The 14,888-nt window shown below is 36.3% G+C and overlaps 1 protein-coding gene across 2 annotated transcripts in view; it reads right to left on the reverse strand.

Annotated features, from left to right (window-relative positions):
* The window catches only part of LOC123827056 (limbic system associated membrane protein), a 633,910-nt gene that overhangs the window by 238,108 nt on the left and 380,914 nt on the right, over positions 1-14,888 (reverse strand). For both annotated transcript variants that reach the window (XM_045851349.1, XM_045851347.1), the window contains exon 3: positions 1,197-1,322. In XM_045851349.1, the coding sequence (XP_045707305.1) occupies positions 1,197-1,322 (126 nt within the window). The remainder of the gene's footprint in view (positions 1-1,196; positions 1,323-14,888) is intronic.

The raw sequence follows: 14,888 nt of genomic DNA on the forward strand, positions 1-14,888 counted from the left end.
GCAGAAGCCTATAGTAAGAATAGCTGTTTAAATAAAAGACAGTCCCAGAGATTGATCAAAACTTCACTTGATAAGTTAATCTGATGTCTATCAAAATGGAGGCCAATATTCTCACACCACAAAATAGAATTTTTTTAACAACACTGTAACCAAATACTACCATGGTCTTTTGTAAATATCTCAGGATAGCTTCTATTGTATGTCTAGCCTTGCACAAGAAATATCATGGTGTTCATTCTAAAATGAAAATTATAAATTAAATCTCTAGATACTTATATAAAGAAACTTTATAAAAGTTTAAAGCAGATATAAATCAGTTAAAAGTTGGGGGTTATCTACTAAAATAAATGATAATTTATAAGACTAATGATCATACTTCCTCTTTCCAGAAAAATTAAACTGAAGTCTCCATTCTACAGACTGTGTATTTGCAAAGGCATGGCTTTTCATACAAGTAAATATAATTTGTAGAGTAGAGGGTTATGTATACAGTTAATCCTTGATAATTTGGTAAAATATTTCAATGAAGTTCAAAAAACAGCAGGGCCTCAGAACCCAGGTATGGTGATGGTGGTGGGAAAGAGGAGGGGGGAATGAGGAAGACATACCTAGAAAAAGTTTTTCTGACTTATACTGGTTAGCACCAATAGGGACCCATAATGAACTCCTGCACTTATGCCTCTCTACTGAGCCAGATGACAAGGACAGGACATTATATTTCACAATTTTGTATTGTTCATGAAAAGTTTCTTTCATAAGGTGCTGAATGTTACTAAACTATAGTTCAAAGCAAAGACAAATAAAAAACACACAAAGTATATCAATTTAATCCATACAAAATATTGTCCCAAGAGACTCAAGTGCCAAACTGGCATACATTTTAGACATAATATGCAGTCATTTAAGGCATTTAATGCTTCTATATTTGTTGCCTTGGGAAAGTGTTCTATTGGAAATAAAATTTTATATATATATAAATATATATATATATTTATATATATATATATATATAAATGCCCACACATACATTTACACACACACACATATACCATGGTCATAGACTTCATATAGAAGGCCAGGGAAGACCCTAATTAACTTCCATGTCATAATTCTATTGATTTTAAATAACAGGATCCATGCTTGTCTTTCAGATCTTACATAGTGTGTGGCATTTTGAAGACTGGAGCATTGCTTACCAGTTGGTGTAAGGTGTCTCCACGTGATAACAGGTTCAGGACGGCCATTGGCCATGCAGACCAGGGTCACATTGCTGCCCTCATTCACAGTGACATCTGAGGAAATGTTGGAGATCTTTGGTGGCACTGTAAGGAGAAAAGCAAATCAAAAGTTTAACTATGTCAGTGAAAACAGGCTTGCAGCACTGGTCCATGCAACCAGAAGCAGAACATATGAGCTAAGTGCTCTTCTAACTTAAAACTTCTGAATCTCGGGGTTAAGAAGCCGGGGTGCTTTAGGCCCTCCTTAGAGACTTAGTGAGCAGATAAAAAGCATGAGTCTTACTATAAGGTGAGACTCTTCCCACAATGGACAAGTGCTATAGGAAGTACACAGAGTGGTATAATGAAAATGTGTAAGCTCTTTTCTTATTAGAATGAGCTTTTTTGGATATTACAGATCATGGACATTTATGCATATAAGAATATTTTTTTCTTACTATTACCTACATTTATTTTCTTATGTATATAGAATTAATATAATCTAATCTCTCCTTCAAATGTCAGGGAAAAGTGTTATTTAGCATGAGATTGCATAGTTGTGTTATTAAGATGTAGTAAAATCTGGTTACTTATAATCTAGCCACATGAGGAAACCATCAGTTAATCACTAAAATAGAAAGTCTCTAAATATAATCTTGGTGTGTGGCAGGTCATATAATATACCTTAGAGCTTAAAACTTGAATGAATAAGGCCTACAGATAGGTAGACATTACAAAAAAAATACCATTATTCCTAGTAAATATCATCACCATTTACTATTAATTTAATATAGTTAATTTTAATGATTTATGACCACAAGACTCTATATATAGTGTTTTGCAAATATTATCTAAGTAACTCCTTATAATAAGGAAATATCCTATGAGGATTTATTTATAAGTGGGAAACTGAGGTCTAAAGGAGACTAGGTGAGAAGCAGAAAATTGATTTGACACGAGGTAGACTCCAGGGCCCATGCTCTTAAGTACTACTTAAATGAAACTTCATCTCCACAGTCCAGGCTACCAGATGGCTGAAAATGATGCGAATTACTTTTTGGTGATGTGAGAAATGAGTCCCCAAGGGCTAGCAGTACTGCCTGCCGTCTGACTCCCTTCATTAGCGTTCAGGGCAGCCACATTAGAGCTCGCATTGGTAGGCTCAAGTGGAAAGTGAATTACTCACAAATTTCATCACAGAGGTTATGCACTGATTACAAATACTGGAGTTTCTGGTTTGACTCTGATTTTCCTTTTTACACTCTTAGTTGCTTATGCTGTCCCTGAGGTGTGTGTTGAGGAAAAGGAGAGGACATGAAAGCCTGAAGGAGTCCAAGAATCTTACTTTTTCTGGCTCTTCCTGCCCATTAGGAGCTCTGTGTGGTGACAAATAAAACAGGAACATCTTCTGCTTGCAGAGACAGCTGCCTGACTAATACGAGTGTATAATCCCCACAGATCCCTGTTCGGAGACGTTGATGATACTTGGCAGTTGACCAGATCAGAGTGTCTCAAGAAGGAAGTAGGAAGAGAACTCTCATTATTTTAAGGCTCCTCTCAAAATGACATTTTATATGGTCTCTGGGTGGAAACCAGTGATTCCAAACAAACCTACTGACAGAAACAGAATGTAATTTCTATTTATACATTATTTATTTCCCCTTTTATCTATATGGGTTAAGGGTTGCTTTCTTATATGCATACATTGACTTGTAATATATACCTCTAGACTTGTAGAATGTGGACCTGAGAAGTTATACCCATTTTAGAGAAAAGAATAGGAGACATAGAGAGGAAAAATGGCTTGTCAAGGGTGATCCCATCAAGAATTATAAATGGATTTACAACTCAGAGGTGGACTTACAACTGTTCTGTTGTTGTTTAATATTTGCCGTTTCTAATTCCCAACTGAATAAGCAAAGTTTCTGAACATCTCCAAAACACTAAAATAAAATACAAATCTATGATGAAACAACATTTAGCCATCCTAGGTGCCTTCCTTAACAATGTGAAACCTGTAACAGGAATCTATATAGTAATTGTAAAGAGCTCACATTAGTCAAGTTGTAGTTAATTCTGAACTGCAAGGGGCACAGCATAGAGGAAATAAAAATGTGTTCTTATATTAAACAAAAAAAGTGGAGTTGGGTGGGTGGGTGCTTTATATTCCTAATAGAAAAAACATTCAAATTTATAAAACAGAAAAATCTCCAATGGTTGAGCTCTCAGAGTTATTATCTGTGATAAAGTTTACCCATATAATCCCTCTTTTATGAGAGGAATATGTACCAAGGACTTTAATTTACATGGCATGCAAAGTGAGTCACTTGCTCAATGGTACATAGACAAGTAGTCATATAATTGGGGATAAATTTTATAATAACTGGCTGCAGCTTGTGTTTTGGCCACCAAACAACATTGTTTCTTCTAATTAAGGACAATATACTCTGGTCCTGGATCTCAGATACTGACAGATAACAAAAAACGTTTTTTTGTTGAGTAGTTAGAAATCTAATCATGTTGACATTGCATCACATCTTTCTCTGGCTCACTATCAACAGGTTTCACTCCATTATTTATCTTCCTACTTTATCGTACTTTGTACAAGCTTCTTCCCATCAATATTTATAAATAATGTAGTTCTTTTGCTCTAGAAAAAATCCCCCTGAAAATGCCATGTTGCCCTTCTGCTAACTTTCAACTTTTCTCTTTCTAAATTTCTTGAAGGAATTGTTCTGTACCACATCTCATCTCCAATTCACACTTCAACCTTCAGTGCAATCTGGATTTCCTCATTTATCTCCAAAGAAACTGCTCTCAGGAATCTCACCAATTTGTTTGAAATCATGTTATTTCTACATTCAATGATCAATATTTGTTATTATCCTATTTTTCTCTGAAGTATATGACTTTGTTGACCATAACCTCTTTCTTTAATTATTTTCTTGTCTTAGTCTCTAGGTCACCAAATTCAGCTGCTTTTCCACTTAGCCCTCTGACCAGCTTTCCCAGTTTAACTCTTGGGCTTATCTTGTGCTGTTCCTTAAATATTTGTATTCCTGAGGGCTTGATTACTGTCTTCTTTCCTCATGTCATTCACTGTGAGTGATCTCATCCTCTCTCTAGCTTCAGAAGCATAACCCATGTTATTGATGACTCCCAAATCAGTATTTACATCTGATTTTTCTCATGACCTTTATACCTAGTTTTCTGTTTAACTACTCTACATCTCCATCAGGTGCCTCACAGATGCCCAAGATTCAACATGCTCATCATCTTCCTTCTCACAGAACATTTGTCATCTTGTGTACACTATCTCATTAAATGGTGTTGCCATGCAAACAGTTGCCCAAGCTAAAAAAAGGTTTATCTCCTGTGACAGTTTTCTCCCCTTTACTGTCCCATATAAAATGGATCACCAAGTTCTGTGGCTAATGAATCTTTACATTGACTCATTACTCTCAACCCCTCTTTCCACTATCCTTTTCCAGCCATTAACTTTTTTTCTTAAATCTCTGCAAGAGCATCACAACTAGTTTCTTTGCCTCTAGCCTTCTTCTCCTTAAGCTCATTGTCACTCATATACCACACAGCAATCAAAATTTTTCAATAAATTGTAAATGTGGGTATAGTATCCCCTGATTAATCTCACTGTCTTACAATAAAATCCCAATTTCTCAATATGGCTGAATAGGCCATTCATTATTGGTCCCTGGTTCTCTCTCTAACTTTACTCCATAATCTTGTTGTGTTATATCATCCAATCAGATCAAACAACTTCTGGTTCTTGGAATATACGATCCTTGTTTTCTTCTAGGCATTTAGCATTTTTTTTCTACATGGAATGTTTTTGTTTCAGCTTTGCATGTGTTTAGCCACTTTCCTTCTTCAGGTTTTATCTCATCAGCTTATTTTTTCACTTTTTCCTGGAAGACTGCCCTGTCATTCCCCACCCCCATCTCCATCCCCTTCTGACTCCATACTGGGTGAAGCACCCTCCTCTGTTCATGACACTGTGACCCTGAATTGCATTGCTGGATTATTTACCTGTGCCCGTCACAAAACTGAAACAGGCAGACAGGAGGGTTTTTTGACCATTAAATCTTACAGAGCATGGTACTTGGAACATAGTACTCACAAAATGAAAAAAAAAATTAAATTTACCACAACATTTTTTTCTGAGCTCAAGGAAGTCGTTTCATTGAACTTTTGTCAGACAGGAGAAAGCTTTTATCCTGAACCAATAGAACACTGCTTTTATCAGTATTTCTGTAGCTACCCCTCTAGTCATGTATTTTACTATCAATTTCTTTGACTCTTAATTAAAAGAATTGACCACAGGGCAGAGAAATGTATGTACTTTAGGAACACAGGAAGCAAGACGAACTTGGTGCCCAACTTTCTCAATTATAGATTTTTCAGGGTTTTAACTTTTTTTCTATGAGGAGTCATATATAAACATTATTAGTTTAATAGTTTATTAGTTCCTTTCTAGTTTCCTGTAGTAATACATGGAGTTTACATTTACACCATCAATGCTAATACAACATTAAAGTAACAATTCAAAGGTTTTATTCATTTAGCTTGTAAAATCTTTATATGGATTCTGGTAAGTAAAAAGTATTGTTGTCATTACTGCCATTTTACAGGTGTAGACACAGGGAGCAAAATGAGTAAAAATTACATAGCTAAGAAATTACAAAGCCAGGACTAAAACTGAAGATTTATAGATTTCCCAAACTTAATTCTTCCTCTAGACCAAATTAATTCTTGCAAAAGTGGTTCCAAATAGTATTTTTTGTCATATTTTAATTCTCAATAATGAGGATGACTACTTAGGGAATAGTGTTTAATGTAATAATCTTATTTGTACCAGCAAATGTAATTCACTTATCAAAATCACTGTAATAGAGATTTATGTATGCTCAATTCTTGAATTCTTGGGTCATCATAGTACTCTGAGTTTTGATTTTTTGTTGTTTTTATTTGGTTAGTTTCTGGAGTTTTGCCTAACAATTTTTATTCGCAGGATATTAGTGTGATTTATTATGTTTTCTTAAATGTAATGCCATGAAGCATTTATTTGATATTTTCAATGTATTTGGTTTCAGTGATCACTCCAATTTGTTTGGACTATATTGTTTTCTTACTGATTAATAAGAGCTCCTTATGTCATAAGGAATTGACCCTTTGTGGTCATGTTATCTCAATCTCCCCAATTTATTCCTAACTTCTTAATTTTATGAACATTTTTGTTTTGCAGAAGTTTTATATTTCTTTGTTGATCTTTCTTTTGTGATTTCTTCAATTGCTTTTGTGGGTATTAGGTTCTTTCCTAACATAATATCAGTTAAATGCTTATCTCTACTTCTTTTCTTTTAATGATCTTTATCATCTTTTAACATTGAACTCTTTAAATAATGTGGGATTTATCTATGGTATGAGCTACAACCAGGTTTTTTGCCCATTACTTTGAATCAATTTCTTCAATAACATCTGTGAAATATTATGAAATGTATTTGGTTTTCAGAAATGCCTATATAGTGCTACCAACTTGGCCAGAGCAATACTTCTGGGAAACATGCAAATATAAACCTTACTTACCATGCAAATTAATTTTATCAAAATATTTAAAACTCTAACTCACTAATCCTTTGATACCATATTATTATTATATGTCATCAGTTCCAAAGTTAATTGTTTATTAGATGAACATCTCCTAAAATGCTGAGTAAAAGATATAATATAGATATCCAACCTTCAGGACACTGGCAAAATTCATTATTCAAAGAAATTCTCATGTTTTTCCATTGTTAAAAAGACTGTAAAATGAAGATGCCACAGTAGTTCAAATTTTAAAATCGGAATTATTAACTAGGTGATATTCTTTCACCTAGTAATAGTAGTTCAAATTTTAAAATCGGAGTTATTTCAGTAGGTGATATTCTTTCACCTGCTGAAATACACACATATTGCATAAAATACACACCTATTGAAATACACATAAAGTCTGTGTTAAAGAAATGCATGCTTTTTCTATTCAGTACATATTGAACAGCAGTTTCTAAAATTATGGTAACGTCTATGTGTACTTGGACAAATGAGTGAACCAATATTAGCTAGGATTACAACACAATCTCATTCTGCCACTCATGATTTTATTGCCCCTCCTCACTTTTTTTTTTTTGGTAATTTTCATATCCTTTATCTCTACAAAAATCTCCAGGGTCTGCCCTGGCATTTGCAGACCCAGAGGTGCCTGCACATGTTTTTATAGTTTTCTAGGTTCCAATCACTCCTTCTTCTCTTGTATATGACTTACATCTCTTATGCATGACCAAAAGTGGAACTGCAGGCAATGTCAGAGACATAGTGGAGTGTTTTACCTGCCCAAATTTGCACCTTCTTCTAGTAAGACACCCTGTTTTTCCTCTGAGAAAAACCACCTCTCATCTACTGCCATTGGTTTGCTGGGACTGTCAATCAAGTTACTTAACTCTTCCTTGGCCAAGGATTGGGTCTATGACATAAATTGTGCCATTCAGACTCTCTTTACCTGGAACTTGCTTTTTATAAGGAATGGTGCAAGAGAATGGTGCAAGAATGGTGTTAAAACTGATTCAACTTGTGGTAGATTGTGCTGATGGCCCCAATTTCTCACTCTTCCCTGTGTCCATATCCTTTGCCATGCTCATGCATTCCTATGGTGGGTGGCATGCAATTTTCCAACCCTGGGCCATGTTACTGGTTTTGGCCAATGATATCGGCATAGGAGATACAAACAGGGTCTTGGAAAGGGCCAGCACAATTGGACCCACTTTGGCTGTGCCTCTGCCATCACCATGAGAAGAGCATGCCCCACTGAGCCTGTTGGTACCAGGAGAAGGAGAATGAAACATGGTAAATGGTGTTGCTAGATAAAATACTGAGTACCCAGTTAAAAATAAATTTCAGATAAACAAAAAAAATGCTTTTTTTAGTATAAGTTCCAAATATTGCATGGGCTATACTTATACTAAAATATATGTTATCTAAAATTCAAATTTAACTGGTATCCTATTTTTTATTTGCTATATCAGGCAACCTCAGCAACAGCCACCATAGCAAAGTTCAGCCTAACTCTGCTGACTTGCATGTTTGAGAGAAATAAAGAACAACTACTGTTTGTGCCTCTGACTCTGCAGTAGCATATTTATCAGCAATGGTTAGCTGATACATATCATGAAAGAGCAGCTGTGGAAGGACCATTCTTTTTCCCTAATGTCTGCAACCTGACTTCCAAGGCACATATGACTGTCCTCCAAGGCAAGATTTTTCTGATTTTCTTTTGATTCTGTGAGCTATTCCATAGTCTCCTAATCAGCTATTCCATATTATTCTTTTTTAAAAAACATCAGAATAGCCAACTTCTAGTTGTTTAAATTCAAGAATCATAATTGTTGCTAATTGGAAAGCAGTCATAAGGGAAAGATTTGAAGAGGAGCCTTTGTGTAGAGGTAAACTGTTGTCTTCTCTGCTTACCCAACTCTTTTGGGTCTTCACAAAGCCACCTTAGTTGCATGTTTAGCATTGGTCCTTATCTGTCAGTACATATTGTTTTAAAAATAATCCTAGGTTTGCAAGACTGTCTAATTCTAGCTGTTACTGTTTTAATAGCTTTATCCTTGGTCCCTCACTAACCAGCTTACAGAAGGAAAACATTAGTTCCAGAGTAGGAAAGAAAAGTGGTCAGTTGTCTTATTTCCCTAACCTCAAATAATTAGCTGTTATTACTTGTATGCAATTCAAAATGCCATTCCCTATGGTACAAATTAGCAACAAATTGGTCTTATTTGTTCAATTAAAGTTAGGACAAAGTGAGTGTATCACTGTGTATATATTGGTGGTGGGCATGTTAAAAACACAACACTATCAACTCCCTAATCTCTAACCTTTCTTTGGTATGGCCATAGAAGCTTAAACCATATCTTGTTGTGTCTGTAACAGATTATATGGAACAGCATGGTGTGCTTATATAAAAGTTGGGTTAATAAATCTATAGGATATTTGTTGAGCAGCACTTGGCTTTAATAACCATGATCTAAGAACTCAACAATAAGAATAAAAATACACAACATCACACATAAGTTTCATCTCGTGAAACATCAAACATCCATCTAGCCTGACATTTTGCTTCTGAAAATGCCACGGAAGCATGTTTTTGCTGCATGGTGTGGTAGTTTCCGGGATGAATGACAGGATTAGAAAATGTTTCACAGTGTACTAGATTGAAAATAAGAGGGCTTGGATCCTGCCCCACCACTAGTTCACAGGCAACCACATATTCTCTAATATTTGCTTTTGAATCTCCCTCAGCAGATACATTGTAGATGCTTAACAAATTTTGAATGAGTAAATGAACAATTAAAGACAAACTATTCAAATATCTCTGAGCCTTAGTTTCCTCATTTGATAATTGGAAATAATGTGCAAAGTTGATATTAGGCACTGTTATAGGACTGCTATTTGGGTCGAGTTAGATAATGCATGTGAACTTATTCTGTAAACTATAAAAGGTCCTACAAGCATAGCTATTATTTATTACATGCTAAAACTAGGCAATAAAACAGAATTGGCTTAACCCTTCCTAGGATAACATGATAAAGTAGTTCATACATTTCTATAGCAAATGACATTCTAGTTATATTTTTAAGGGTGCCATTATTGCCAAAAAGTATAGGTAATTATTACAATTCATAATTAATCATTAATATTGGCATCAACAATAAATCACCCCAAAGATATATACTGAGTTCTTATCTGCTAATGGAGAGAGCTATGCCAATATGTACAGCCCTTTAGTCAATGTCTAGACATTTTATACCTATAATAAAAGTGACACAAAGATGTGTGAGTGTACAATGATGAGTAAAATAAGTTTCACCAACAAATTTTAGAAGCTTAACTCCTGGGATCCCAAGAATAAGCTCTCCAAAGGAAATCCCATCACCATTACTTAATCTAAAATGTAAGTCTCATTAAAAGCGAGGTCTCCTTTTATTTGTTGTTTTTATAGATAACAGCTGTTGCCAGGTTTTTCTGCATCTGTAACTTGAGTTCCAGAAGCCTTAGATTTGCAGTAGAAGAACACAACTGGCAGTGATCATTTCTTTTCCACTAGTACTGGTTCCTACTCCTACTAACTAGGATCCCTGTTCAAAGCAAGAGACAGCAGCTTACAAAGTAGGTATTTGAAATCAAGCACTTTGCAGGAACATGATTTCTTTTAGACACAGATTTCATGGGTGAGTAGGAAAAATATGGAAACTATAGATTCTTTGAGTGTCAGATGAAACTGAAGGTGGGAGAAACTCATTATAAGTATCAGCTACTCAAATTTCTCTGCCAGAAGAGATTAGAAATGCTGCATTTATGCATGCATTAAATGATGAAAAAAGTAACATAAGGAAAGAATAATGTGCTAACAATTAAGAGGAGAAGATAAAATGTATATAATATAAAACAAGGCAATGCCAAGAGCCATATGAGTGGTAATGTGCTAAAGTCAGGGAAATTGGAGAGAGGCAGCACATGAAAATGACATATTAAAACAATGTGCAGTCAAGAAAAAGTCATCCTCTTTTGGTCAGACAGGAGCAGCTTAGTTTGTAAACTGTAGATGTAACTGAGGTAGTGCCTGAAGCCTCACTCACCATGGTTCTCTGAGAGGCAGCTGGCATTTTACTGTGCTGACAAAAGGTGCAGTACTAGCTTGGTAAGACATACTTTTTCTTTTCTGGGCCTTTGAGCCATACTTGAGCATATTTCTAAGTGATCATGAGTTCCTGGCACTGTCCCTAGAGACTCATCCAAACAGTAGCCACTATCAAAAGGGAGGGTTAACTTGGGTCACACTGCTCTAAATAACTCAAACCCAGTAGCAATGGCACAAGAAGTGCTAAGAGCTCATTCATACATCACCCAAGGGTGACTGTGTACTTGTGGTGATGAATGTGTGGCATGAATATCTGCATCTGGTTGAGTCCCCTGGTCTACCTGAAAAGAAAGCACTTTAAGTTAGAATTTTTCTATACTTCTTAAATGTTAAAAATTACCCTGGAATCTAAGTGTGTGGGCTGGTTTAGAAAAGGGACAAATTTTTCAGACAACAACATTTGCATTTGTGATCAGCTAAGGGTGTCCATTATTGCTGCTTCAGCAATAAGCCTGCTCTGTGGGATATCAAATGGCTGTTCCCATGTATGGGTCATTGCCTTGCTAATTAAGAGCAAATGGAACTATCCTGAGTCTGCTCACTGAGGCTCAGTGGCTCAGCAAGTCAGCAGCTTCTCCAGAATCTCATATTCCCAGACCCTTATTCCAGCTGCTTAGATATTTGTTTTTGCTAATTGGGAGAGCATCCAGAAGCTGATCTAATCAATAGATGTGAGGAATGAATCCTCTATCTTCCTTTTTCCTAGGCAAAATAGATTTCTCATTTCTGGTACTGACAGGATAGTCTTTACATACAGTCTACCCAGACCAGATGGTTTTGTTATTTGGCAGAAATGGGGGTATTGAGCAGAGGGAAGCTCAAAAATATCAGGCTACCTAGGGTAGGTGGCAAATAGCAACTGAGTGAATTCCAAGGCCTAAGAAGTGGCACTGTGAGACTTTATCAGAGAACAGAGGAGTGCATCTTTTCCTCCTTTGCATTAAAAAAAGATATTTTTCCATGTGAAAGAGAATTGTTCACTGTAATTCTCAGAATAGATGAAAACTCAGGCTATCTTTCTATCGACTAAAACCCCATTCCTTATTCCATGAACAGCCTGTAGGTTTAGCCCTGAACCATGACATATCCTTAAAAACTACAAAGTATTTTTCATTCTGTGTTTCATTAACTTTCTTGAAAAATTAAATGTGGGGTAAACATTACTTGTATCCCATAGATGAATTATTTAGCTATTAAGAGAATCTTATAAACAAGTTCTTATATCTAAAGCAGAGAGGATTTTAAATCAGAGAGATAAGAGCTGTGAGTAGAAAATAGAAGTATAAAAGTTTCAGAGTCCAATCTACTGTCTATTATGCTTAAGATAATACAAACCGACCACATTCACCGAGCACTTACAACACAGAAAGGCACTGTGCTAGCACAGGCAGAAGTGAGGAGGGGATAAAACAATGATAATTATGACCTAGATCAGCCAGTTTTTATTCTGTCAACACAGGTGCCAGTGAGAGGTTATCCTGAGAATAATGAGAACACTTATTCTAACATTTTCAAAATGGCTTGCTGCTCATCTCATTTCTTCATTGTGTTTTGGGAATCAGAAATATGCGCAGATAACTAAGGTGCTTGTAAGAATTCTTTAAACTTAATGATTTCATGCCCACATTCTAGCCTAACCTGTATTTTTTTAGTTGCTTAAGGCATTTAGTGTTTTTTGTGTGTAGGGAAGAAGGTAGATTCTAATAGAAACCAACCAGGGTGAACTAAAGCATGCCTAGAATACAATGAAAATAATAAAAGTTGTTTCCTGCCATCGCTCAAGGGCCCAGAAGATAGAATATTCAGACAAAGAATATGATCAACAGGAGGTTTTTAGAATTTCTTTCTTTCCATTGCCCCTATTCAAAGCTTACCCATGAACCATTATGATCAAAATGTGGAACATTCACATTATTTTCTTCTAAACAAATAAAGCTACCATTGTGCATTAATTAATATATTCATGCTAATTATAATTTTTCAAGAATTTTATACAATGGTAGAAAACACAGTAATTGTTGCAAGTATTAAATGTCACTAGGAGAAATGGAGTATTTTCTGCAACTCTAAGTAGGTTTGAAATTTCCAAAGAGGTAGTTGAGTGTGCAGCGTGTGTGTGTGGTGGGGGCAGTGGGGAGGGAGGGAAAGCATAAAAAAAATAATACTTCGAGTTGACCAGTGAGTTAGATCTCTATTTGATCTTTAGTTGACCCTTGTTGGAGGGGCAAATGAACATTACATAATGAAAGAAGATGCAACAAGTAGAAAAGAAGAAATAAGAAAGAGAAGAAAGATAATTAATAGTATCTGAGGTAGTATAACATTATACAATTTACAAAACCCTTGCATATGCCTTGCCTTATTTAATCCATACCCTATTCTTGTATGATGGCTTGGATAAGTGTTACTACTACCATCTTCCACCAACGTATTGGTTGGATAACTGAAGCTCAGTAATGGCCAAGGTCACAAATTTGGGAAGTGAAAGTACTTAGTTTATAATCCGCTCTTCTGATTGTGTCAAGACAAACCAGAAAGGCTTTGCTATTTCACAGACTAGATTATCTACTGCTGAGATGTGAGATGCTGCCATATTGATTGAATTGAATAGCTGCCAAGATAATCAGGGCACAACTAGAGATAGGAGGTCTGGGTAGGTGAGGTGGTGTACTGAGCACAATGATAAAAATACCACCGGTTGTGCAGAAGCTCTGGAAGTTTAATTTACTGCTGAAGTTGGTTTTCTCTGCATTACTCAGTTCAATTAATATTGTATGGCTAAGAATTTGGCTTTCTGGTTTTGAGGGATTTTTAAAAATGATATTTATTATATTTGTGTCTATAAATTGAAAATCTTAAACAAGTTTACAATGGAAACTAGAGTCATCCTTACATGCCTTATTTACTGCCTGTATCATATTTCCCCTTGCTGAATTTGGCTAACTCAAAATGGGATTCCTCTTCTTTCTCTCTCCTCTTTTTAAAACTTAAGAGAGGGTCATGGTAGTGGTGGTGAGAAGGAACGTTCTGCCCCTGCCTCCACAAATGAAACCCTAATGAGGCGAGTCTCTCATTAATCTTGAGCTAAATGTGAAGTAAGACACCAAGGCACCTCAGGTCCCACCTGTTTGTTCAGAGCTCTAGGCATGTTAGGGACAAAATGTCAAAAATTTCTCTTCTCTTGTTTCTGTGATATTTTACTCAGCCCTTTATGCCCTAAGGAAACAAAACAGTGCCTATCAAAAGTTCCCCACCTTATTCCTCATCATATACATAAACATGCACAACACCTGTGTTTAGGAGAGCTGATCAATTCTTGCAAAAAGCTGTCTCCCGGTAACATGCTGCAAGGTTAGAGGCTTGGGTGAGTGATTTCTGAAGCAGTGTGACCCTCTGTTGCTGTGTGTGTCTCCATCTCACAATGCCTGTGCTTATACAATAGGATGTGTCCGTTGACCCAGCCTTCAAACAAGGGATCGTTGTAAGTACCAGTGGAACTCTGGGTTCATATGGAGAAAATCAAACTGCTGGGCAAATAAAGCAGGGTGCAGGGGAGAGGTGATGCAGATGTGACTGAGACTAGGTGGGAATCAGCAGCACTTCCACCAGAGGAGCAGGCAGGAATTGTGCTGGGCTCTGCATCAGCTCTATATTCAGTAATTATTGCTCTGTTGGCCAGCAGGATAGTAGCTCGTCCACAGGTCCTAGGCCAGAACACTGAGGAAATGCATCTGAGTTTCTATAGAGACTCTATGGAAAGTGTGAGCATTAGAGGAGGAAAGCAGGTAGCTCCCACCATCACTGTCTATCCTATGTCTATCGCTAGTACACTAGTCAAGTTATGAAGTGGAAATTAGGAAGAGGGGTTTATGCACTTGGAAGCACACTGGCCTTGTCAGTCCTCTTATCTATAAGCA

This window comes from Phyllostomus hastatus, unplaced genomic scaffold (genome assembly GCF_019186645.2).
Source record: "Phyllostomus hastatus isolate PE091 unplaced genomic scaffold, TTU_PhHast_1.1 phas_contig_86, whole genome shotgun sequence".
Classification (NCBI taxonomy): Eukaryota; Metazoa; Chordata; class Mammalia; order Chiroptera; family Phyllostomidae; genus Phyllostomus; species Phyllostomus hastatus.